General features: G+C 48.7%; 1 protein-coding gene across 1 annotated transcript; it reads left to right on the forward strand.

Annotated features, from left to right (window-relative positions):
• Positions 1-4,916: 4,916 nt before the first annotated feature.
• CENPS (centromere protein S) lies at positions 4,917-22,535 on the forward strand (the record flags this gene model as incomplete). The annotated part of the gene is made up of 5 exons (XM_080691278.1): positions 4,917-4,967; positions 11,287-11,410; positions 14,331-14,364; positions 20,841-20,907; positions 22,392-22,535. 5 exons carry the CDS (start codon positions 4,917-4,919, stop codon positions 22,533-22,535), a joined length of 420 nt encoding a protein of 139 aa, XP_080547404.1.
• Between the last annotated feature and the right edge of the window lie 23 nt (positions 22,536-22,558).

The following is a 22,558-nucleotide window of genomic DNA, read 5'->3' on the forward strand; positions in this document are numbered from 1 at the left end:
TAGGCGGGCGTTCCATTTTTCTGGAATGCTTTGGGAAGTGTAAGAACAGTGAGAACAAACTGTCTTGGAACAGCTGGGTCTATGACTTGACCTCTGGCCCCGTCTCTGAAGAGTGCTGGGAAGGACCGGTGGATAAAAGACATCCTTCAGCTTTAAAAGTTCAGGGACAGCCTCGGCTACTTAGTGAGGCCTCCACAACTCACTGAGACCTTGTTTCAAAATGAAGGAAAATAGGGCTGGGGTGTACCTCAGAGGTAGATTGGCCCTGGGTTCCATCCCCAGTACCACACACACAACAAAAAAACAAGTTGCTGGAAACCAGGCATAGTGGCACACACTTAATAGTCCCAGTACTTGGGAGGCTGAGATAGGAAGATCACAGGTTCAAAGCCAGCCTTGGCAACTTAGGGAGGCCCTTAGCAACCCAGTGAGACCCTGTTTCAAGAAAAGAAAAAGGTGCGCCGGGCGTGGTGGGCACGCTTGTAATCCCCATGCTTGGGAGGTGGAGACGAGGATCGTGCAGGTTCGAAGCCAGCCTCGCTGGCTTAAGAGACCCTGTTTCCAAATAAAAATATAAAACAGGTCTGGGAGTGTAGCCCTGAGGTAGAAGGGTTTCCAGGAACCCCGGTACTACCAAAAAATAATGATAAATAAAAAGGGGGGCATTGGTGGTGCATGCTTATAATCCCAGCAGTTGGGAGGCTGAGATAGGAGAATCAAAGAATAAAAAATTGGGCTGGGTATGGACCTCAGGTAAAATGCCCCTGGGTTCAGCCCCTGTTACCACACACACACACACACAAAAGGCTGGAGATGTTTATTTTTCTTTTTTTTGCGGCACTGCAGATGGAACCCAAGGGCATTCTATCTCTGAGCTACACCCCTAGCCCTATTTTTTATTCTTTATTTATTTGTTTTGCGGTACTGGGGGAACCCAGGGGTATTTTACCTCTGAGCAACAGCCCCAGCCCTAGTTTTTAGTCTTTTTTTTTTATTATTGAAACAGAGTCTCGCTGAGTTGCAAAGAGCCTCACTAAGTAGCTGAGGCTGTCCACCAACCGCAGTCCTGTCTCAGCCTTCCAAATGCTGGGGTTACAAGTGTGCCCCACCACGCCCAGCTGGAGGTATATCTTGGAAGCATAATGCCTCTGGGTTTAATCCCCAGTACCAAAACCAAACAAACTTGCCTGAAACCAGGCATAGTGGTACGCACCTGTGATTTCAGTACTTGGGAGGCTGAGACAGGAGGATCACAGGTTCAAGGCCAGTTCGGCAATTTAGGGAGACCCTGTTTCAAAACAAAAAGGACTAGCCCTTTTTACAAGCATGGTGCCGCACACTTATAATACCAGCGCTTGGGAGTCTGAGACAGGATCTCAGGTTCGAAGCCAGCCTCAGCTACTTAGTGAGGCCTTCAGCAACTTAGTGAAACCCTGTTTCCAAATAAAATATAAAATAGGTCTGGGAGTGTAGCCCGGAGGTAGAAAAGCCCCTGGGTTCCACCCCCAGTACCACCAAAAAATAAAAATCAAAAGGACTGAGGGTGTCACTCAAAGGTAGAATGTCCCTGGGTTCAGTCCCAATAAAAGAACCCCTTGCTAGACTAGCTCCCCCCACCCCAGCTCCACTCCTGAGACTCCAGGGGCTGCTCGCCATGCTGACCCTCCGCGAGGCTTGCGAAGGACACTCCGCAAGGCCATGTGCCGACCTTGCTAAGGACAGATGCAGGCTTCCGGAGGGGGAGTGGGCTTCGAAGAGGAACAGAACTGAGGGTGGAGGCTGAATGTCAGAAGGACCTGAAGTATCGGCTAAGTTGCCCCCAAGTGAAACACTGCTGGTCAGTAGGGGAGTCACCCGTAGCAAGAGGCTGTCAATAAGCCTGACGTGGGGCGCACCCTGTGATCACTGCTGGGGAGGCTGAGACAGGAGGGTCACAGGTTCGTAGCCAGCCTCGGTTACTTAGGCCATTTCCAGATGAAAAGTAAAATGTGGCTGGGGGTTAGCTTAGGGATAGCACGCCCCTCTGGTTCAGTCCCCAGTACCGCATGCACAGTGGCTACGCACAGGACTCTCCCGCTGGGCAGTATAACATGGTGCAAGATGACAGAGGCATGCATGCCCACACCGCTCCCTCTGCCCTTACCCAGTTCTTACCTGTGTCTCCCCTCCCTCCCTCCCTCATGTTTGGCTTGGTGACTGCCATTGATGTCTGTTGAATGTTTATCATGTAGGGAGTTTCTCTCTTCCCCCTCCCATCCCCCTCAGGTTGCCTCGTTTGTTAATTTTATGGCTTCTCCATCTAGAGTTCCTCCTACGACCCTTTTTCTCCCTAACTTCCACATATTAGGGAGAGCGTCGCATGAGGTGGGGCTGACTTACTAATGGCATCTGTGAGGGCAGGTGCAAAGCACACTCACGCTCACAATCCCAGCGCTTGGGAGGCCGAGACAGGAGGATCGCAGGTTCTTAGCCGGCCAGCCTCAGCTGCTTAGTGAGGCTCTCTGCAACTTGGTGAGACCCTGTTTAAAAAAAAATTAAAATAAAAAAATTTTACATCTATATAGGGCTGGGGGTGTAGCTTGGAGGTAGAATGCCCCTGGGTTTTTTTAATCCCCAGTAGCGCACACACTCCCAGTGGACTATGGAACCAGCCAAAATGTCCATCAACAGATGGATTACAAAACTTTGGGATCTGGGATACGTGCACAATGGAATTTTACTCAACCATAAAGAACAAAATTGCATCATTTACAGAGAAATGGATGGAACCGGAAAACAATATGCTAAGTGAGACTAGTCAGTTACAAAGATCAAAACCGGGTGCTCTCCCTGTAGGCCTGGGTGGAGGTGGGCATGCAGGGCTCTGCCCTCGTCCACGCCTGAGGCTGGTGGGCACTGCAGCAAAGGGTGTGTGTGTGTGTGTGTGTGTGTGTGTGTGTGTGTAGTGCTGGGGTGCTATTTTTTATTCTTTATTTTGAAACAGGGTCTCACTAAGTCGTGGAGGACCTCACTAAGTAGCTGAGGCTGGCGGCAAACCTGCAATCCTCAGCCTCAGGTACTGGGGTTACAAGTGTGCACCACCACGCCCGGCTCACCTCTGAGCAGTTGAATTCCGGGCAAAGTTCTTCCACCTTTGTGATTCTGTGCCCTCGTGTAAGGCGGGACTTACTAAGGGCATCTCTGAGGGCCAGTGAGATAGATAGCAGGTGCAGACCGCATGAGCGTTGATTACAGTATTGCAAACCACAGCCTGACCTTGCCCATGGTGTGGAGCAACGCTGCCACCTAGTGGCCAGACTATCTGGTGGCTACAGCGCCGTCAAGTCAAAACAGCCAAGCACAGGTCATGTTGGGCACTGTAATGCCTCAGTCCCCGACAGTTTTTAACTCTTCGGTACCTATATATTGCATACATACATGTCACTAAAATAATACTCACTAGCTAAGGAAAACAACTGCTTCAAAATAAGATCTCATGCAACGTACAAAGCACGGGAACTGCCTGGGAAGTAACTCGAGATTATATATATTTTTTTTTAAATTAATTTTTGTGGTTCTGGGGATCAAAACCAGGGGTCCTCTACCTGCGAGATATGAGATATGCCCGCAGCTTTTTATTCTTTCTTTTTTTGTGGTACTCAGGATTGAACTCAGGGCCATTCTGCCTCGGAGCTACAACCCCAGCCCTATTTTACTTTTTTTTTTATCATTTATTTATTTAGTGGTAGTAGGGATTGAACCCAAGGTGATTCTATGTCTGAGCTACAGCCCCAGCCCTCTCCTTTTTTTGGTACTGGGGATGGAAGCCAGGGGCGTTTTATCTCTGAGCTACACCCTCAGCCTATTTTTTATTCTTTAATTTGAAACAGGGTCTCACTGAGTTGCAGAGGGCCTCACTAAGTAGCTGAGGCTGTCTGCGAACTGTGATCCTCCGGTCTCAGCCTCCCGAATGCTGGGATGACAAGTGTGCGCCGCCACGCCCGGCTAGCTCACTTTTTTTCTTTTTTTTTTTTTTTTGTACTGGAGATTGAACCCAGGGCCATCTACCACTGGGCTACACCCCTAGCCCTTTTTATTTTAAAAGAGGGTTTGACTAAATTGCTGAGGTTGGCGTGGAATCTGGGCACCCTCCTATCTCAGCCTCTCAAGTCCTGGGGCGCCTCCAGGTCGGGTTTCACCTTTTTTGTGTGTGTACTCGGGATGCCTGGCTCCCGGGGTTCACTTAGTAACAAAAGAGAGACTCAGAAACATTGGCGTCACAATTTTGGCCTTTGTCACTGGCTATAGCGACTGAGCTACACCCAGAACTTATTTCACGTGTGTGTGTGTGGCACTGAGGGTTGCACAGTGACATTATTGGTGGCGACAGAATGATAAAAGCCCACGGTGCATTTCGCAAGGCACACCAGTATTACACGTGGAGTTTACCATAAAGAGTATGGTATTTAAGCCGGGCCTGCAATCCCAGTACTCGGGAGGCTGAGACAGGAGGATCGTAGGTTCATGGCCAGCCTCAGCTATTTAGTGAGGCCCTCTGCAACTCAGTGAGACCGTGTTTCAAAATAAAGAATAAAAAGTAGGGTTGGGGGTGTAGCTCAGAGGTAGAATGCCCAGTACCTGCAAACAAAATAAAGGGTGCGCTCCGTATCCCTTTTTGGGGGGCATTGTAACAATCGTGCCTAAGCACACGTTTTTGCCGAAAGCTGGTTGTCAATTGGGCAGATGCGGGGTCTAGGAGGAGGAGGCTCAGAAGGCCGCCAGGAGCCGCCGCCAGGGGGCGCGCGCGGCGCAGAAAAGAGCTTCGCGCTTTGACCCTCTGCGCGGCCCGTCGCCCGGCGCTGCGGCGGGAAAATACGACGGAGCTATTGGGGCGCCGCCTCTTTCTGCCGTCGCGCGCCTTCTGGATCGGTTCGGCGATGGAGGAGGAGGCGGAGGCCGACGAGCAGCAGCGATTCACTTATCAGCAGGTACAGGATAAACGGCGTCCCGGTAGGCAAGGGCAGCGTCGAGCTCCCGCAGGAGGCCCAGGCCCAGCGGCCCCGGCCGGCCGGCCCAGCCCCGGGCTCTGGCCCCTCGGGGCCGCCGCCGCCGCGCGCTGCGCATGCGCTTGCCGGCAGCGCGGGGGGTGCTGGGAGGCGGTTTCCACGGCAACGCGCAGGGACGCCGCGGCGGCGCGCTGGGCGGCGGGTTCTGCAGGGCGAGTCCCGCGGCTGCCGGGCTGTTTGGGGGGTGAAGGCGCAGCCTTCCCTTCGTAGGCGGGGTTGTGAGAGCGGGATGTAGGCGTTGACGGGAGGTTGGGGGGCGCAGTTAGCGTGGGCGGGGGCCAGTTATCCCGCTGCCCCGGCCATGGCCATGTCCCCGGATGCCGCGGGCCCCAGCCTCGGCGCCTCCAACCCGTGGTCGCGTTGATTGGTCCAAAAGGCAGTTTTCTTTTTTTTTTTCTTTTCTTTCTTTTTTTTTTTTTTTTTTTTTGCGGGTCTGGGGTGGAACCCAGAGGCATTTGACCTCCGAGCTACACCCCCTGCCCAATTTTTTATTCTTTATTTTGAAACAGGGTCTCACTGAGTTGCGGGGTGGGGGGGGGCTCACTAAGTAGCTGAGGCTGTCCGCGAACCGCGATCCTCCGGTCTCAGCCTCCCAAATGCTGGGATTATAAATGTGCGCCACCACGACCGGCTCAAAGGGCAGTTTTCTGCTTTGCAAAATACGCACTGGGATTACAGGGTAGCAGAACCAGGAGAACTTCACTGTCCCGTGAAGAGATGAAAAGCCGGGCCCGAGGGAGCAGCCCCTCAGGATTGGACTGAAGACGCACACCGAGCGAGCTCAGGGCTGGTGGCGTTGAGTTTCAGCCGCTTTCTCAGAAGTTCAGACCTTCAGAAATGTGAAGAATTAGCCGGGTGTGGTGGCGCACGATGCCAGCACTCGGGAGGCTGAGACAGGAGGACCGCGGTTCGAGGACAGCCTCAGCTGCTTAGTGAGGCCCTCTGCAACTCAGTGAGACTCTGTTTCAAAATAAAGAATAAAAAAATAGGGCTGGGGGTCTAGCTCTGAGGTAGAATGCCCCTGGTTCCATCTCCAGTACCGGAGGGGGGAGGGATGGCGCCGGGAACACCCGTAGGACAGTTGCCCCATTCGCCACTTGGTAGCATTTTTCTCTCTTCGCTCTCATGTCTATCTCTCTCACATCTTATAGCACCCTGCGTTCCCAGGTGGTCTCCCACCCAAATACTAACCAGGCCCATCATGCTTACTGGACAGAAGAGCAATGCTAGAAGACATGCTAGCATGCCGGAGGTCCTGTATTTAATCCCTAGCACTGGGAAAAAAAAGTTCAGAGCCAGGCATGGTGGTGCACGCCTGTAATCCCAGTATTTGGATGGCTGAGACAGGATTGCAGGTTTAGAGTCAGCCTCAGCAGCTTAGCAAGACCCTGTTTCCCAATAAAAGACAGGGCTGAGAATGTAGATTAGATATAAGATGCTCATGGGTTCAACCCCCAGCAATGCCCCTTTAAAAAAAAAGGGTCAGGTTAGTACTTATTCTGATTTAATTAAAACAGTTTGGAGCTTCATTGGCACATCCTGTAATCCCAGAACTTGGAGGCTGAGATTGGAGGATTGCAGGTTTGAGGCCAGCTTCAGCAATTTAGGCCTTGTTTCAAAATAAATAAGGGCCAGGTGTGTTGGCACATGCCTGTAATCCTAGTGCTTAGGAGACAGGCAGGAGAATTGCAGGTTCTGAGCCGGTCTCAACAATTTAGGGAGCTCTCAGCCACTAATGAGATCCTGTTTCAAAACAATAAAAAGGGCTGCCGGGCGTGGTGGCGCACCCTTGTCATCCCAGCATCCGGGAGGCTGAGACCAGAGGATCGCGGTTCACGGACAGCCTCAGCTACTTAGGCCCTCCACAACCTGGGCCCTGTTTCAAAATAAAGAATAAAAAAACAGGGCAGGGGGTGTAGCTCAGAGGCCGAATGCCCCTGGGTTCCATCCCCAGACCTGCAAAATAAATAAATATAAACAAACACATAAAAAGAGCTCAGGGTGTATCTGGGAGGTAGAATGCTTCTGGATTCAATCCCTAATACCACTCACTAAATCAAATAGTATAGCCCAGAGGTAGAACACCCCAGTACTGCAAAGAGAAAAAAGTTTGACAACCTTTAGATTTTTTAAATTAAAAAAAATTTTTTTTGCAGTACTGGGGATGGAAGCCAGGGGCATTTTACCTTCGAGTTATACCTCTAGCCCTATTTTTTTTTTTAAATTTATTTTGAAACAGGGTCTCACTGAGTTGCCAAGGGCCTCACTAAGTAGTAGCTGAGGCTGTCTGTGAATGGCGATCTCCTGTCTCAGCCTCCCAAATGCTGGGATTATAAGCATGTTTCATCATGCCCAGCTTATCCTTTAGATTTTAATATTTAATACACATCTTCCTCAAACAAGGGTGTTCTCTTAAATTATCTTAATGAACTATCACATTTAAGTTTAATATTGATAAAAATCCCATTATAAAATGTATAGTCAGCGCCGGGTGTGGTGGTGTAGACTTGTAATCCCAGCATTTGGGAGGCTGAGACATGAGGATCACGGTTTGAGGACAGTCTCAGCTATTACTTAGGCCCTTTGCAACTCAGTGAGACCCTGTTTCAAAAATAAAGAATAAAAAATAGGGTCAAGGGTGTAGCTGGAGGTAGAGTGCCCCTGGGTTTTATCCCCAGTACCGCAAAAAAAAAAAAAAAAAGTGTAGTCAATATTCACAATTCTTCATTTAGCCCCCAATTTTTGTTGTTGTTTTGTGATACTGGGGGTTGAGCCCAACTTCATCTTACCTCTGAGTACACTCCTAGCCTTATTTTGTTTTTTTGTTTTGAGACAGGGTCTCGCTAAGTTACTGAGGCTGGTCACAAACTTGTGATTTCTCAGTCTCAGCCTCCCAAGTCCTGGGATTACAGATGTGCACTACCACACCTGGCCGACATTGATGGCAAAGGTCTGATGGGAGGTAAACAGCAAGGGCTGTCCTTTTCATTTTTTTATTCTCAGCCCCTAGAACAAGAATCTGGCTCTCAATAGATATTAAATGCTTACTGATTAAACGAGACTGCAAAGATGGTCTGAAATTTGTTTTGTTTTTTTTTTGTTTGTTTGTTTGTTTGTTTTTTAGTGGTACTGGGGTGGAACCCAGAGGCTTTCTACCTCCAGGCTACACTCCCAGACCTATTTTATACTTTATTTGGAAACAGGGTCTCACTGAGTTGCTGAGAGCCTCACTCAGTAGCTGAGGCTGGCTTCGAACCCGTGCAATCCTCCTGTCTCAGCCTCCCAAGCGCGGGGATTACAAGCGTGCGCCACCACGCATGGCTTATTTATTTTTATATTTATTTATTTTTGTGGTTCTGGGGATGGAACCCAGGGTCATTTGACCTCCGAGCTACACCCCCTGCCCTATTTTTTATTCTTAATTTTGAAACCGGATCTCACTGAGTTGCAGAGGGCCTCACTAAGTATCTGAGTCTGTCTGCGAACTGTCTCAGCCTCCCAAATGCTGGGGTTACAAGTGTGCACCACCACACCTGGCTGCTTATTTTTAATTAATTATTATTATTATTATTATTATTATTATTATTATTATTTTTCTGTGGTACTGGGGATGGAACCCAGGGGCATTCTACCTCTGAGCTACAGCCTCAGCCCGATTTTTTTATTCTTTATTTTGAAACAAGGCCTCACCGAGTTGCAGAGGGCTTCACTAAGTAGCTGAGGTCGTTGGTGATCCCAGATCTTCCTGTCTCAGTCTCCCGAATGCTGGGATGACAAGGGTGCGCCACCATGCCAGGCTCAGACCCTATTTCAAAATAAAAAAAAATAAAGTAGGGTTGAGGCTGTAGCTCAGAGTTAAGACACCCTGGAGTTCAGACCAGGAGGTTGTGGAGACAGTAGAGAAAACTTCTGGGAGCTAAAAACATTCGGAAGGATTTTTTTTTTTTTTTTTTTTTTTTTTTTTTGCGGATCTGGGGATGGAACCCAGGGGCATTCGACACCCTTTGCCTTAGTTTTTATTCTTTATATTGAAACACGGTCTCACTGAGTTGCTGAGGGCTTAAGTAGCCGAGGCTGTCCGTGAGCCGCCAGCCTCCTGTCTCAGCCTCCCGAATGCTGGGATTATAAGATTGCGCCACCACACCCGGCTTTAGAAGGATTCTTGTCTTACGCTCCCAACCCTGCCCTTAAAAAAGGTCCTCAGAGTGGCCCCATCCCTCCCAGATGAAGGTTGAAAGTTATTTGACTCCTCCCACCAAAGGCCTCAGTTTACCCAGTCCCGTAATGTCTGCAGGTAAGGAACAAACGTAGATTCTTCTCTCCACCCGACTTCTACCCAGGTCCTAGACTTGTGGTCTTGCGTTTCCTTCCCAGCTGCCTGGACGGTGAGCACTTGGGGATCAGTTGCTGTTTGGGGTTCAGCTGTGACCAGGTCCACTTCAACTCTGCCCTCAGCACACACAGGCCCCGCAACCAAGGCTGTTGCTTGGCATGTTTTGCTCTGGGTTTTATTTATTTGTACTAGAATTGAACCTCCAGGTGCATTCTACCTCCAGGCTATACCCCTAGCCCTTTCTTTTTTGTGTTTTTTGTTTTTTTGGTGGTACTAGAGGTCGAACCCAGGGGCTTTCTACCTCCAGGCTACACTCCCAGACCTATTTTATATTTTATTTGGAAACAGAGTCTCACTAAGTTGCTGAGAGCTTCACTAAGTAGCTGAGGCTGGCTTCGAACCTGCGCGATCCTCCTGTCTCAGCCTCCCAAGCACTGGGATTACAGGCGTGCGCCACCACGCCCGGCCACCCCAGCCCCTTTTATTTTTCATTTTGAAATGGGGTCTTCATAAGCTGCTGTGGCTGGTTGGGAACCTGTGCTCCTCCTGTCTTAGCCTCCCGAGTACTAGGATTATCGGTGTGCACCACCTTGCTAGGCTCATTTTCTCTGCTTTAAGATTCTTCCTCCTCTCCTAGTACTTTACTCATTTGCATGAAGAAGAGAGAGATTTTTCGGTATTTAAAATGGTTTTCAGTATTTAAATGGTAGAAGCCGGGCGTGGTGGGCACGCTTGTCATCCCAGCATTTGGGAGGCTGAGACCTGGAGGATCGCGGTTCGCGGACAACCTCAGCTACTTAGTGAGGCCCTCTGCAACTCAGTGTGAGACCCTGTTTCAAAATAAAGAATAAAAAATTGGGCAGGGGGTGTAGCTCGGAGGTCAAATGCTTCTGGGTTCCATCCCCAGAGCCCCCCTCACACAAAAAAATCCATAAAATGGTTGTTGAGCCGGGCGTGGTGGCGCACGCTTGTAATTCCAGGACTTGGAGGATCGCAGATTCAAAGTCAGCCTTAGCAACATAGTGAGGCCCTCGGGAACCAGTGAGTCAGCTAGGGATGGTGGTACACACTTTTTTTTTTTTTTTTTTGCAAGTCTAGGGATGGAACCCAGGGGCATTCGACCTCCGAGCTATACCCCTTTCCCTTATTTTTTATTTTTATTTTTTATTTTGGTGGTACTGGGGTTCCTGGAAACCCTTGTACCTCCAGGCTACACTCCTAGACCTATTTTTTTTTAATATGTTTTTATTTGGAAACAGGGTCTCTTAAGCCAGCAAGGCTGGCTTCAAACCTGCGCGATCCTCCTGTGTCTGCCTCCCAAGCGCGAGGATTATAAGCGTGCGCCACCATCCCTGACAGTTTTACTTATTTTTAACCATACTAAGGATTAACCCCTCTGCAGCCCTTTTTAAAAATTTCTTATTTTAGCCGGGCGTGGTGGCGCACGCTTGTAATCCCCGCGCTTGGGAGGCTGAGACAGGAGGATCGCACAGGTTCAAAGCCAGCCTCAGCTACTTAGTGAGGCTCTCAGCAACTTAGTGAGACCCTGTTTCCAAATAAAGTATAAAATAGGTCTGGGATTGTAGCCTGAAGGTAGAAAGCCCCTGGGCTCCACCCCTAGTACCACACACACACACACAAATTTTTTTTTCCTTATTCCGAGACCTGGTCTCCCTAAGTTGCCCAGGCTGGCCTCCAACTTGCTGGCCTCCGACTTGCAGATGGGATTATTTGCCACCATATCCAGCTAGTCTTGGGTTTTTTTGGGTTTTTTTTGCAGAGGCCTCACTAAGTTGATGAGGTTGACGTTGAACCTGTACTCCTCCTGTCTCAGCTTCCCAGTGCTGGGATGTGGGGAGCTCTTACTTGCAACCTCACCCTGAGCTATGTTGCTGTTCTTTTCTTCAGAGGCTAAAGGCAGCAGTTCACTACACGGTCGGTTGTCTTTGCAAGGAAGTTGCATCGGACCAAGAGATGCCGTTCAGCAAACAAACCATCGCAGCCATTTCGGAGCTGACTTTTCGACAGTGTGGTACGAAGCCCGGGTCTTCCTCTATGAGTTCCTGAGCCCCAAAGATTGATCCGCCTGGGAGCGGTGTGTGAGTGGGGGCTGTGTGTGTCCAGTTCACGCACAGAACGTCATCAGCTCGGCGTGGTGGTGCACACCTGTAATTCTACTACTTGGGAGGCTTGAGACAGGAGGATTGCAGGTTCAAGGCCAGCCTCAGCAACTTAGTGAGGCCCTGTTTAAAAAAAATTAGGAATGGTGGTTTAGCTCAGAAGTAGAATGCTCTTCTACTTAATTTTCTAAGACCACAAAAAAGAAAATAAATAAGGCCAGGCGTGTTGGCGCACGCTTGTAATCCCCGCGCTTGGGAGGCGGAGACAGGAGGATCACGCAGGTTCAAAGCCAGCCGCGCGTGCTGGCTTAGGAGATCCTGTTTCCAAATTTAAAAAATTATTATTATTATTTTTTTTATTTATTTTTTTTTTTTTGGTGGTACTGGGGTTCCTGGAAGCCCTTCTACCTCCGGGATACACTCCCACGGGCTACACTCCCAGACCTATTTTATATTTTTTTATTTGGAAACAGGGTCTCTTAAGCCAGCGCGGCTGGCTCCGAACCAGCGCGATCCTCCTGTCTCCGCCTCCCAAGCGCGGGGATTACAAGCGTGCACCACCACGCCCGGCTAAAAAATTATTTTAAAAAATAGGTCTGGGAGTGTAGCCCGGAGGTAGAAGGGCTTCTAGGAACCCCAGTACCACCAAAAAAATTTAAAAAAATAAAAATAAGCCGGGCGTGATGGCGCACCCTTGTAATCCCCACGCTTGGGAGGCTGAGACAGGAGGATCATGCAGGTTCGAAGCCAGCCTCTGCTGGCTTAAGAGACCCTGTTTCCAAATAAAATATAAAATAGGTCTGGGAGTGTAGCCTGGAGGTAGAAGGCCCCTGGGTTCCATCCTCATTACCACCCCCCAAAAAAAATAATAAATAAAAATAAAATAAATAAAGAGGGCTGGGGGTATAGCTCAGAGGTAGAACACCTCTGGGTTCCAACACTAGTACAAGGAAAAAAATCATCATCATACTCTGCATGAAACACTTTTCTTGACCTTAGGTTTGGACATTTTTGTATGTGTGTGGTACTGGGATGGAATCCAGGGGCCTTCTACCTCTGAGCTACACCCTCAGCCCTAATTTTTAATATTTGTTTGTTTGTTTATATTCCAATGCTGGGGATTGAAACCAGGGGCATTGTACCTCCACGCTACATCCTTCAACCTGATTTATTATTATTTATTATTATTATTATTATTATTATTATTATTATTACTATTAATTTTGCAGTACTAGTGGAACTCAGGAGCATTCTACCTCTGAGCTACACCCCAGCCCTATTTTTTATTCTTTTGAAACCTGGTCTCGCTGAGTTGCTACTTAGCCTCACCAAATAGCTGAGGCTGGCCTCGAACCACTATCCTCCTATCTCAGCCTCCCCAGTACTGGGATTATAAGTGTGTGCCACTATGCTCAGCATTTTTATTCTTTATTTTGAAACAAGGTCTCTCTAAGTTGTGAAGGGCCTCACTAAGCAGCTGAGGCTGTCCAAGAACTACTCTCAGCCTCCCAAGTACTGGGATCATAAGCAGGCGCCACCATACTCAGCTAGGTTTAGACTTTATTTTGTTTGTTTTATTTTTTTGTGGCACTAAAAATTGAACCCAAGGGTATCCTACCTCTGAGCTACATCCCAGTCCTGTTTTTATTTTTATTTTATCATCCTTTTCTTTCTTTCTTTCTTCCTTTTTTTTTTTTTTTTTTTTTTTCTTTTTGCAGTACTAAGGATGGAACCCGGGGCCTTCTACCTCCGGGCTACACTCCTAAACCTATTTTATATTTTATTTGGAAACAGGGGCTCTTAAACCAGCTGAGGCTGGTTTCGAACCTGCGCAATTCTCTTGTCTCAGCCTACCAAGCGCGGGGATTACAAGCATGTGCCACCATGCCTGGCTCTAATTTTTTTGTTTGTTTGTTTGTTTTTGGTGGTACTGGGGTTCCTGGAAGCCCTTCTACCTCTGGGCTACACTCCCAGACCTATTTTTATATTTTTATTTGGAAACAGGGTCTCCTAAGCCAGCGCGGCTGGCTTCGAACCTGTGCGATCCTCCTGTCTCTGCCCCCCAAGCGCGGGGATTACAAGTGTGCGCCACCACGCCCGGCTTATTTTTATTTTGAAACAAGGTCTGCTTAAGTTGTTGAGAGTCTCTCTATTTGCTTAGACTGTCCTCAAACCTGCAATCTTCTTGTCTCCGGCTCCAGAGTACTTAGATTACGGCCACGCACCGCCGCGCCCGGCTGCTGAACCTGTGATCCTTTTGTCTCAGTCCCTCAAGTACTGGGCTGACAGGTGTGCGCGCTTGCGCCTGGTTAAATTTGTATAGTTTATGGGAAGAATGATTAGGGGTTTTTTTTCCCATTATACCAACACTGGGGCATTAACACCTTTATTTTATTGTGTTTTAAACTGCTCTGATGGCTGAAACACTGGGCATTAAATTTTTTATTTCAATTCTTTATAACATTTTTTATCATCCATAGTTTGACAGCTGAACCTGTGGCACTGGTACTTGCTTGACTGTAAAGGAAATGAATGCCCTTGCAAGCTCTAACTTGTCACAGAATTTAAAGGATGATTTCTAGAAACCAAAGGTGTAGTCACGATCAGCGGGAGGCTGGGAATAAAGGGGGGGTGCGCGGGAGGGCGAGGACGTCGCGACAATTAAGAGGCTGAGGCTATGGCCCCAGGCCGGGCTGCTGGAGGGCCTCCGCCTCTAGGAGGGTCTGTTCGCCAGGCCCTGCGCTGGCTGCTGGCTGCGAACCCTGAGGCCCGGCTTCCTTCCTCTGCTGAGACAGCGCAGGGGTGACTGAAGTGCGTATCTTTCTCTTTCAGACAATTTTGCCAAAGACCTTGAGCTGTTCGCCAGGTGGGTAGTGAACTGGCGTGTGCGGTGCTGCGCTTGCCGACGTTCTGGTGCATTTCCGGAGCTCTGGCTCTTCCGTGTTGGGGGAGGAGGCGTGGACACCCCAACTCTAGTCAGGATTCCGCGGGAACATGACGTCTGCTTTAATTGCGTTCATTCAGACGGCTCTTGGCACTTTCTGAAGTCCTCTAAGCATTTTTCCTGTAAGAACTGAAGTTACAGAGTGCCATGTTGGAACGGTCTGATTCACATCTCTGGGGCTCTGAATGTGTGGGCGCCTGCTTTTAAAGCCGTGTCTGGGGTGCTTTGATTGTGCAGAGTCTGGGAACACGGCGGCCGCCCTCTAGGAGCGGGCCTCTGACTTCCACGGCACTGAGGCACACAGGTGTGCAGCTTGTGATGGGCAGAGGCTTCTGTCGCCACCTTGTTGGGAGTCGCACGGACCCTGGGAACAGTGGGGATTTGCTTTCAGCTGGTAAAGCTTGAGGGTTTTGTTTTGTTTTGTGGTACTGGGGATGGAACCCAGGGGCATTCTACCTCCGAGCTTCACCCCCAGCCCAATTTTTTTTAATTTTTAATTTTTTTTTTTTTTTTTTTTTTTTGTGGTACTGGGGATGAAACCCAGGGGCTTTCTACCTCTGGGCTATACTCTCAGACCTATTTTATATTTTATTTGGAACCAGAGTCTCACTAAGTTGCTGAGAGCCTCACTAAGTAGCTGAGGCTAGCTTTGAACCTTTGCGATCCTCCTGTTTCAGCCTCCCAAGCGTGGGGATTACAAGTGTGTGCCACCACGCCCAGCCTCCCAGCCCTATTTTTTATTCTTTACTTTGAAACGGGGTCTCACTGGGTTGCAAAGGGCCTCACTAAGTAGCTGAGGCTGGCTGAGAACCACAATCCTTCCTGTCTCAGCCTCCCAAGTGCTGTGATCACAAGCGTGCACCGTGCACCGCCACTCCCAGCAGGCTTGAGGGTGTGTGTGGGGGGGGTCGTCCTGAGGCTTGAACCCAGATGCATTCTACCTCCGGGCTCCACCCCCAGCCCGATCGTACTTTTTTTTTTTTTTTTTTTGGTGGTACTGGGGTTCCTGGAAGCCCTGCTACCTCCGGGCTACACTCCCAGACCTATTTTTACATTTTTATTTGGAAACAGGGTCTCTTACGCCAGCGCGGCTGGCTTCGAACCTGCGGGATCCTCCTGTCTCCGCCTCCCGAGCGCGGGGATGACAAGCGTGCCCACCACGCCCGGCTGTACTTTTTGTGTTTTGAGACAGTCACACTAGGTTGCTGAGAGTCCTCCACATCACTGGCTGGCTGGGAACTTGCCGCATCCTGTCTCAGTCTCCCGAGTGTGGGGATTACAGGCCCGGCTAAGCTTGGGCTGGTACGGCTGCCTTGGGCTGTGCTCGGCTCCTCCATTAGTGGCTCCGGTGATTGAAAACAGAGACCAGGAGTCGCTCCTGCGCGGCCGCTGGAGCGAGCAAGGCGGGGAGGGCCGGGCTCCCCGCCCCGCCACCCTCCGGTTCCCGCCAGCCTCTCGCAGCCCGGCCTCTCCGCCGTGCTCCTGCTCCGAGAGAAGTGCACTGTCTCGGATGGGTATTTTGAATGAATTAAGCCCTTGGGTCCTTGAGGGCAGGCTCTAAATCTTTCCTCTCCCTAGATATATTAGTTCCTAAAACCCGCTCGGCACCGGCAGCTTGGCCGAGAGGGATGGATGAGAGAGTATTATGGGCTGCTCGTCACTCACGCAGCCTTCTCATCGTGAATTCAGGCGGTTGCCGCAGCTCGTCCCTCCAGGAAGTACATTCGTCACCTGTATTTGCCATTTTTTGTGTGAGCTTTGGGGAAAAAAATGAAAAAATTTAAATATTTCTGTAAAAATTCCACAAACAAAAATGTGATTCGGGGCTGGGGGTGGAGCTCAGCTCACTGGCGAGTGTGCGCTGAGCATGTGGGGTCCCTGGGTTGGTCTCTGCACACAAAAAAAAACAAAAAGGAAGAGGAAAGAAAGAAGATAGGCCACGCCTGTAACCCTAGCACTTGGGAGGCTGAGACAGGAGGAGTGCGGGTTCGAGACCAGCCTTAGTAACCTAGTGACACTCTCAGCAGCCTGCTGAGACCCTGCTTAAAAAGGCCTGGGGGTACAGCTCAGAACTAGAATATTCCTTTTTACCCCAATAAGTTGTATGAATATAATGCACCAATAAAAATAAAGAAAGAAAATAAGAAAAAAAAAGAAGTAGAATATTCCTGAGTTCAACACCCAAGACCACAAAAATATATAAATAAAAGGAACTTAAAGCAAAGTAGAGTACTGAGCATATTAGCAGATTGAGCTTCCGGAGACTCCGTGGGCTATATAGATCTGTAGATATGCATGGTTAATCTTAAAGCAGGCGTGGTGGCGCACACTTGTAATCCCAGCATTTGGGGGGCGAAGACAGAAGGATCACGGTAGGCAGACAGCCTCAGCTTACATATGAGGCCCTGTGCAACTCAGTGAGACCCTGTTTCAAAATAGAGAATAAAAAATAGGGCAGGGGGTGTAGCTTGGAGGTAGAATGCCCTGGGTTCTATCCCCAGTCCCGAAAAAAAAAATAAAATAAAAAGGTAAGCTCCAGAAAGTATATTACTTTTATGTAAAGGGTTTCTGGAAAGCGCGACTGTCAGAGGCTTCCTGGGGCTACCTTGTCACCTGCAGGGTCCCGTGTGTGCTCCTGAGGCCTCAGGCCTTGCCTGAGAACCCGAGGGCCCCAGGGCCAGCGAGGCCATGGCCAGAGGAGGGACCCGGCTCCTGCCAGCAAGCCCACAGCGCAGATTTTCCCTGAAGCCTCGTGCTTTGTCTGAATCCACCTTTGTTTTCATATATTCCAGATTGCTTCCACACAAAAAACTTGTTTTAGCCAGGCTTGGTGGTACATGCCTGCAATCCAAGTACTTGGGAGGATGAGACTGGAGGATCACAGGTTTGAGTACAGCCTCAGCAAGTAGTGAGACTCTCATCTACCTAGCAAGACCCTGTTTCAAAATAAAAGTAAAATCCCAGCGCTTGGGAGGCTGAGACAGGATCGCACAGGTTCGAAGCCAGCCTCAGCTACTGAGTGAGGCTCTCAGCGACTTAGTGAGACCCTGTTTCCAAATAAAATATAAAATAGGTCTGTGAGTGTAGCCTGGAGGTAGAAAGCCTCTGGGTTCCACCCTCAGTAACACACACACACACACACACACACACACACACAGTAAAAAATAGGGTTGAGGGAGTAGCTCAGAGGTAGAATGTCCCTGGGTTCATTCTCCAGTGCCAAGAAATAAAGGTTTCTTTGTGTGTATGGTACTAGGAATTGAACCCAGGGACATTCTACCTCTGAGCTACACCTCCAGCCCTTTTTTGCAATTTCTATTTTGAAACAGGGTCTCACTGGGTTGCCAAAAGCCTCACTGAGGTGCCGAGGCTGGCCTCCAACTTTCTATCTTCCTGTCTCAGCCTCTTAAGTACTGGGATTACAGTCATGCACCACTATGCCTGGCTTGTTTTTTTTTTTTTTTTTTTGTTTGTTTGTTTGTTTATTTTTGTAGTACTGGGAACTGAACTCAAGGGCCTTCCACCAACAGGCTACACCCCCGGATCTATTTTATTTTTTATTTTTACTTGGAAATAAGGTCTTGCTAAATTTTTTATTTTTATTTGGAAATAGGGTCTTGCTAAATTGCAGAGGGCCTCACGAAGTAGCTGAGGCTGGCCATTAACTTATGATCCTCCTGTCTCAGCCCCCCAAGTATTGGAATTACAAACATGGTCATGATGCCACACCTGGCTTTTTTTGTTTGTTTGTTTTTGTTTTTTGGGGTACCGGGGGTGGAACCCAGGGGCTTTTCTGTCTCCGGGCTATCCTCCCAGGCCTATTTTATATTTTATTTGGAAATAGGGTCTCACTAAGTTGCTGAGAGCCTCACTAAGTAGCTGAGGCTGGCTTTGAACCTGCGTGATCCTCCTGTCTCCGCCTCCCAAGTGCAGGGATTACAAGCGTGCGCCACCGCGCCCGGCTCGCCTGGCTTTTTTTTATCATAAGCCAGGTGAATAAAATTGATATTCCCAAAAGGTCACTTTGTGGAGCTTTGGGTGCTCCTTATCAGTCTCTACTTCCATGATTGTGATTATTTCAGCTTGAGAAATCTGAAATATGTATTATTTTAGGCTAGATATATATTAAAAAATGGACTGGGAAACCAACCAGGATTTGCAACAGTGTAATGATGAGAAAATGTACTTAAATTCCAAATAATCAAGCCAGGTGAGGTGGCTCATGCCTGTAATCCATACTTGGGAGGCTGAGACGGGAGGATCGCGGTTCGCAGCCAGCCTCAGCTACTTAGTGAGGCCCTCTGCAGTTTAGTGAGACCCTGTTTCAAAATAAAGAATAAAAAAGGGGGGGCTGGAGGTGTATCTCAGAAGTAGAATGTCCCTGGGTTCAATCCCTAGCACCACACACACACACACACACACACAAGTAGTGAGACTCATCAACCTAGCAAGACCCTTTTCAAAATAAGAAAATAAGTCTGGGAAATAAAATTAGCTCAAAAGTAGGATGCCTTTGGGTTCAATTTTCAGTACTACCAAAAGAAAGAAAGAAAAGAAAAGAAAAGAAAGAAAGAAAGAAAGAAAGAAAGAAAGAAACCCAGATACTCAGTTCACCTGCAAGCTTTGGAAAACCATCTCCCAATTTAAGTTTGAATTTCCTTTAATAAGCTTTGAAATTTCTAGTCTTGTAATATTGTTGATGTGTTAAGATCAAAACATTTAAGATAGATATTTTATTGTAAATAAAGTCTAAGAACGCCGGGTGTGGTGGCGCACGCTTATAATCCCCGCGCTTGGGAGGCTGAGACAGGCGGATCGCACAGGTTCGAAGCCAGCCTCAGCTACTTAGTGAGGCTCTCAGCAACTTAGTGAGACCCTGTTTCCAAATAAAGTATAAAATAGGTCTGGGAGTGTAGCCTGGAGGTAGAAAGCCTCTGAGTTCCACCCCAGTACCACCAAAAAATAAAAAGTAAATAAAGTCTAAGAAAATTTGGGGAATTTTTTTTCTTTATTTTTTTTGTTTCTTTTTTTGTGGTTCTGGGGATGGGACCCAGGGGCATTTTACCTCTGAGCTACAGATCCAGCCCTATTTTTTATTCTTTTTTTTGAAACAGGGTCTTGCCGGGCGTGGTTGCGCACGCTTGTAATCCCAGTAGTCGGGAGGCTCAGACCGTTGAATCGCGGTTCGCGGACAGCCTCAGCTACTTAGTGAGGCCCTCCACAACTCAGTGAGACCCTGTTTCAAAATAAGGAATAAAAGATAGGGCAGGGGAGCTGGGCGTGGTGGTGCACACTTGTAACCCCAGCATTTGGGAGGCTGAGATGGGAGGATTGCGGTTCGAGGACAGCCTCAACTACTACTTAGTGAGGCCCTGTGCAACTCAGTGAGACCCTGTTTCAAAATGAAGAGTAAAAAACTGCAGGAGGTGTAGCTCGGAGGTCAAATGCCCCTGGGTTCCATCTCCAGACTCACAAAAAGAAAAAAGAATAGGGCAGGGGGTGGAGCTCAGAGGTCGAGTGCCCCTGGGTTCCACCCCCAGCTTTATGCTGTGACAAGCAGATAGCGTCAGCCAGGACAAAAAGACATGTGATACTTGCACATTTAGCAGCATATGAAGAAGTAATTTGGCCAAATAGTAGAGTGTAATTTCTGTGTGATTTTATATTTAACTCAGCAGATAGTGAGGACTAATATGTGCTGACGGCTTTGCTCGTTATTAAGGATACAAAGATTCCTACATATTTCAAATGACAAAGTTCTTATTTATTTTGGGCAGAAGTTAGTAATAGCAAGAAAGGATGTGGTCAGAGCAATTAATTACTGAATGGAGCCAGTGATCTCATTGCCTCTCCTAGCCAGGGGAAGGGCACGGGAATGAGACTTGGGGTCCAGGTTGTGAGCGTCTCCGGCGTGGAGGATGCTCTCTGCTCTGCCCAGGCTGTTGGGTGTTAACAGCCTCCAGGGAAGCTGGGTACCAGCAGGCAGTCACGCATGCTCTTTCCCGTAATGGAGCCCTTGGAGAAGAGCTTTGGGACGTCAGTATAAGTAAAGCCACGCTTCACGGACGTTCTTTGTCCTTTAATGTCCACATAAGCAGAGACCATCTGTATCTTAAATCTCATGTTCCTTCACTAAAGTTTACACCGGCCTTTTTCTTGCTCCCTCCCTGGTGGTCCCCGTGACAAGGAGAAGCACTTTGGAAGGGTGGCGGCTGCTCAGACCCTTCTGGGCCGTGCCCCCGGCCCTCGCTTTGCCCCTCTGTGGCTTAATGACCTTAATCTAAAAGATGCTACTTAGGAATCCTTGTTAGTTTAAAGGCTCACCGTGAACTTTAGATTTTGTCAAAACTTTAAATAATACCAAGCATTCCGGTGACTTGTTTCTGCCCTTCCTACAGACATGCGAAGAGAACCACAATTAACACCGAAGACGTGAGGCTCTTAGCCAGGAGGAGTAATTCACTGGTGAGAGATGAATTTCCTTCCTCACCCCCTTTCCCAGCAGAACACATTATTCCCAATTAATCACTCGAAGCTATGAATTTAATCCCCAGGGCACCTTGCATTAAAAACTAGCGACGGTTGAACCATTCAGACCTGCCTGTAATTTATAGGCTTTCTTTCATTAGGATGGATCTTGTGAAGCCAATTTGAAAATTTCTAATCGGCACTCTCTGGATTTCATAATTGGCCTGTTTTGTAATGTCTCAACCTCGGGGCTCATGTTTCATTCACAGCGCGGGGTCGGGCCGGTCGCGGGCTGGTTTCCCTGTGCTGTCCACGGTTCTCCCGCCGGGCCGGGTGTGGAGGAGTGCCTGTGAGGCCGCATGTCTTTTCAAGTCTAGAAGTCGTTTTGACCAAGCCCTCACCTCCCAGATGACTGCTTGCACTCACAGGGGCTCTGACCTTTCCACACTAGTCCTGTGGCCGACGGCCGACCCAGGAACTGGGACGGGTCCTGCCTGAGTCTGTGCCAGCAGTGACACGCTCCACGCCCCCCCAGCCTCTAGTTAACGTGGTCTCCCCGGGGTAGGGTTTTGTCAACTTCATCTCCATTGCTAGCACAGGGCCTGGTGCACGGAGTGCTGTGTAAAAAGTTGTCCAGTGAACACACTTTACGGGGGCTCTCTGTCCCCACCCCACCCCCGCGGTGCTAGGAATTGAACCCAGGAGCTTTCTTCGTCTGAGAATTTTTGTTTTGACACAGGGTTTCTCTAGGTGGCTGAGAGTCTAGCTAAGTTCCTGAGGCTGGCCCTGAACCTGTGGTCCTCCTGTCTCAGCCTCTCAGCTACTAGGATTACGGGTGTGCTCCACCATGCCTGGCTTCTTCGTCTGCGCGATCCTCCTGTCTCCGCCTCCCAAGCGCGGGGATTACAAGCGTGCGCCACCACGCCTGGCCGGCTTTATTCTTTATTTTGAAACAGGGTCTCACTGAGTTGCAAAGGGCCTCACTGAGTAGCTGAGGCTGTCCGCGAACCACGATCCTCTTGTCTCAGTCTCCCTAATGCTGGGATTACAAGTGTACACCACCATGCCCAGCGACCTGTATGTTTTTATTTATTTATAATTAAAAAAATTTATTTTGCAGCATGGGGAATGGAACCCAGGGGCTTTCTACCTGAACTATATCCCCAGCCCTATTATTTTTTCTTCTGTGGTACCAGGGATTGAATTGAGGGGCATTCTACCTCCGAGCTACATCCCAGCCCAATTTTTTATTTTTTATTTTGAAATAGGGCCTCGCTAAGTTGCTGAGGCTGGCCACGAACCTCTGATCCTTTCTCAGCCTCCCAGTCCTGGGATTACAAGCATGCACCACCATGCCCTCCTTTCAACCAAATTCTTTGAGTGGAATTAGTTCAGGGGGGTGTAGTTACTACTATTATTTTTAGCTTTATAAAATGGTTTACAAATAGGCTTTATATAGTTTTGTTTTGTTTTGCTTTTAGCTAAAATACATCACAGAGAAAAGTGAGAAGATCGTTCAGTTTAACCTGGAACAAAAGGCAAAGAAAAAGAAGAAGTCAGAGGACGGCGGCAGAAGCTCAAGGGAGCCGGCGGCAGGAGCCTCAGTGGGGGAAAGCGAGGGCTGACGTCTTGGAAGGCGGCGGGGACG

The sequence above is a fragment of the Muscardinus avellanarius genome (assembly GCF_963383645.1).
Source record: "Muscardinus avellanarius genome assembly, chromosome: 3".
Lineage (NCBI taxonomy): Eukaryota > Metazoa > Chordata > Mammalia > Rodentia > Gliridae > Muscardinus > Muscardinus avellanarius.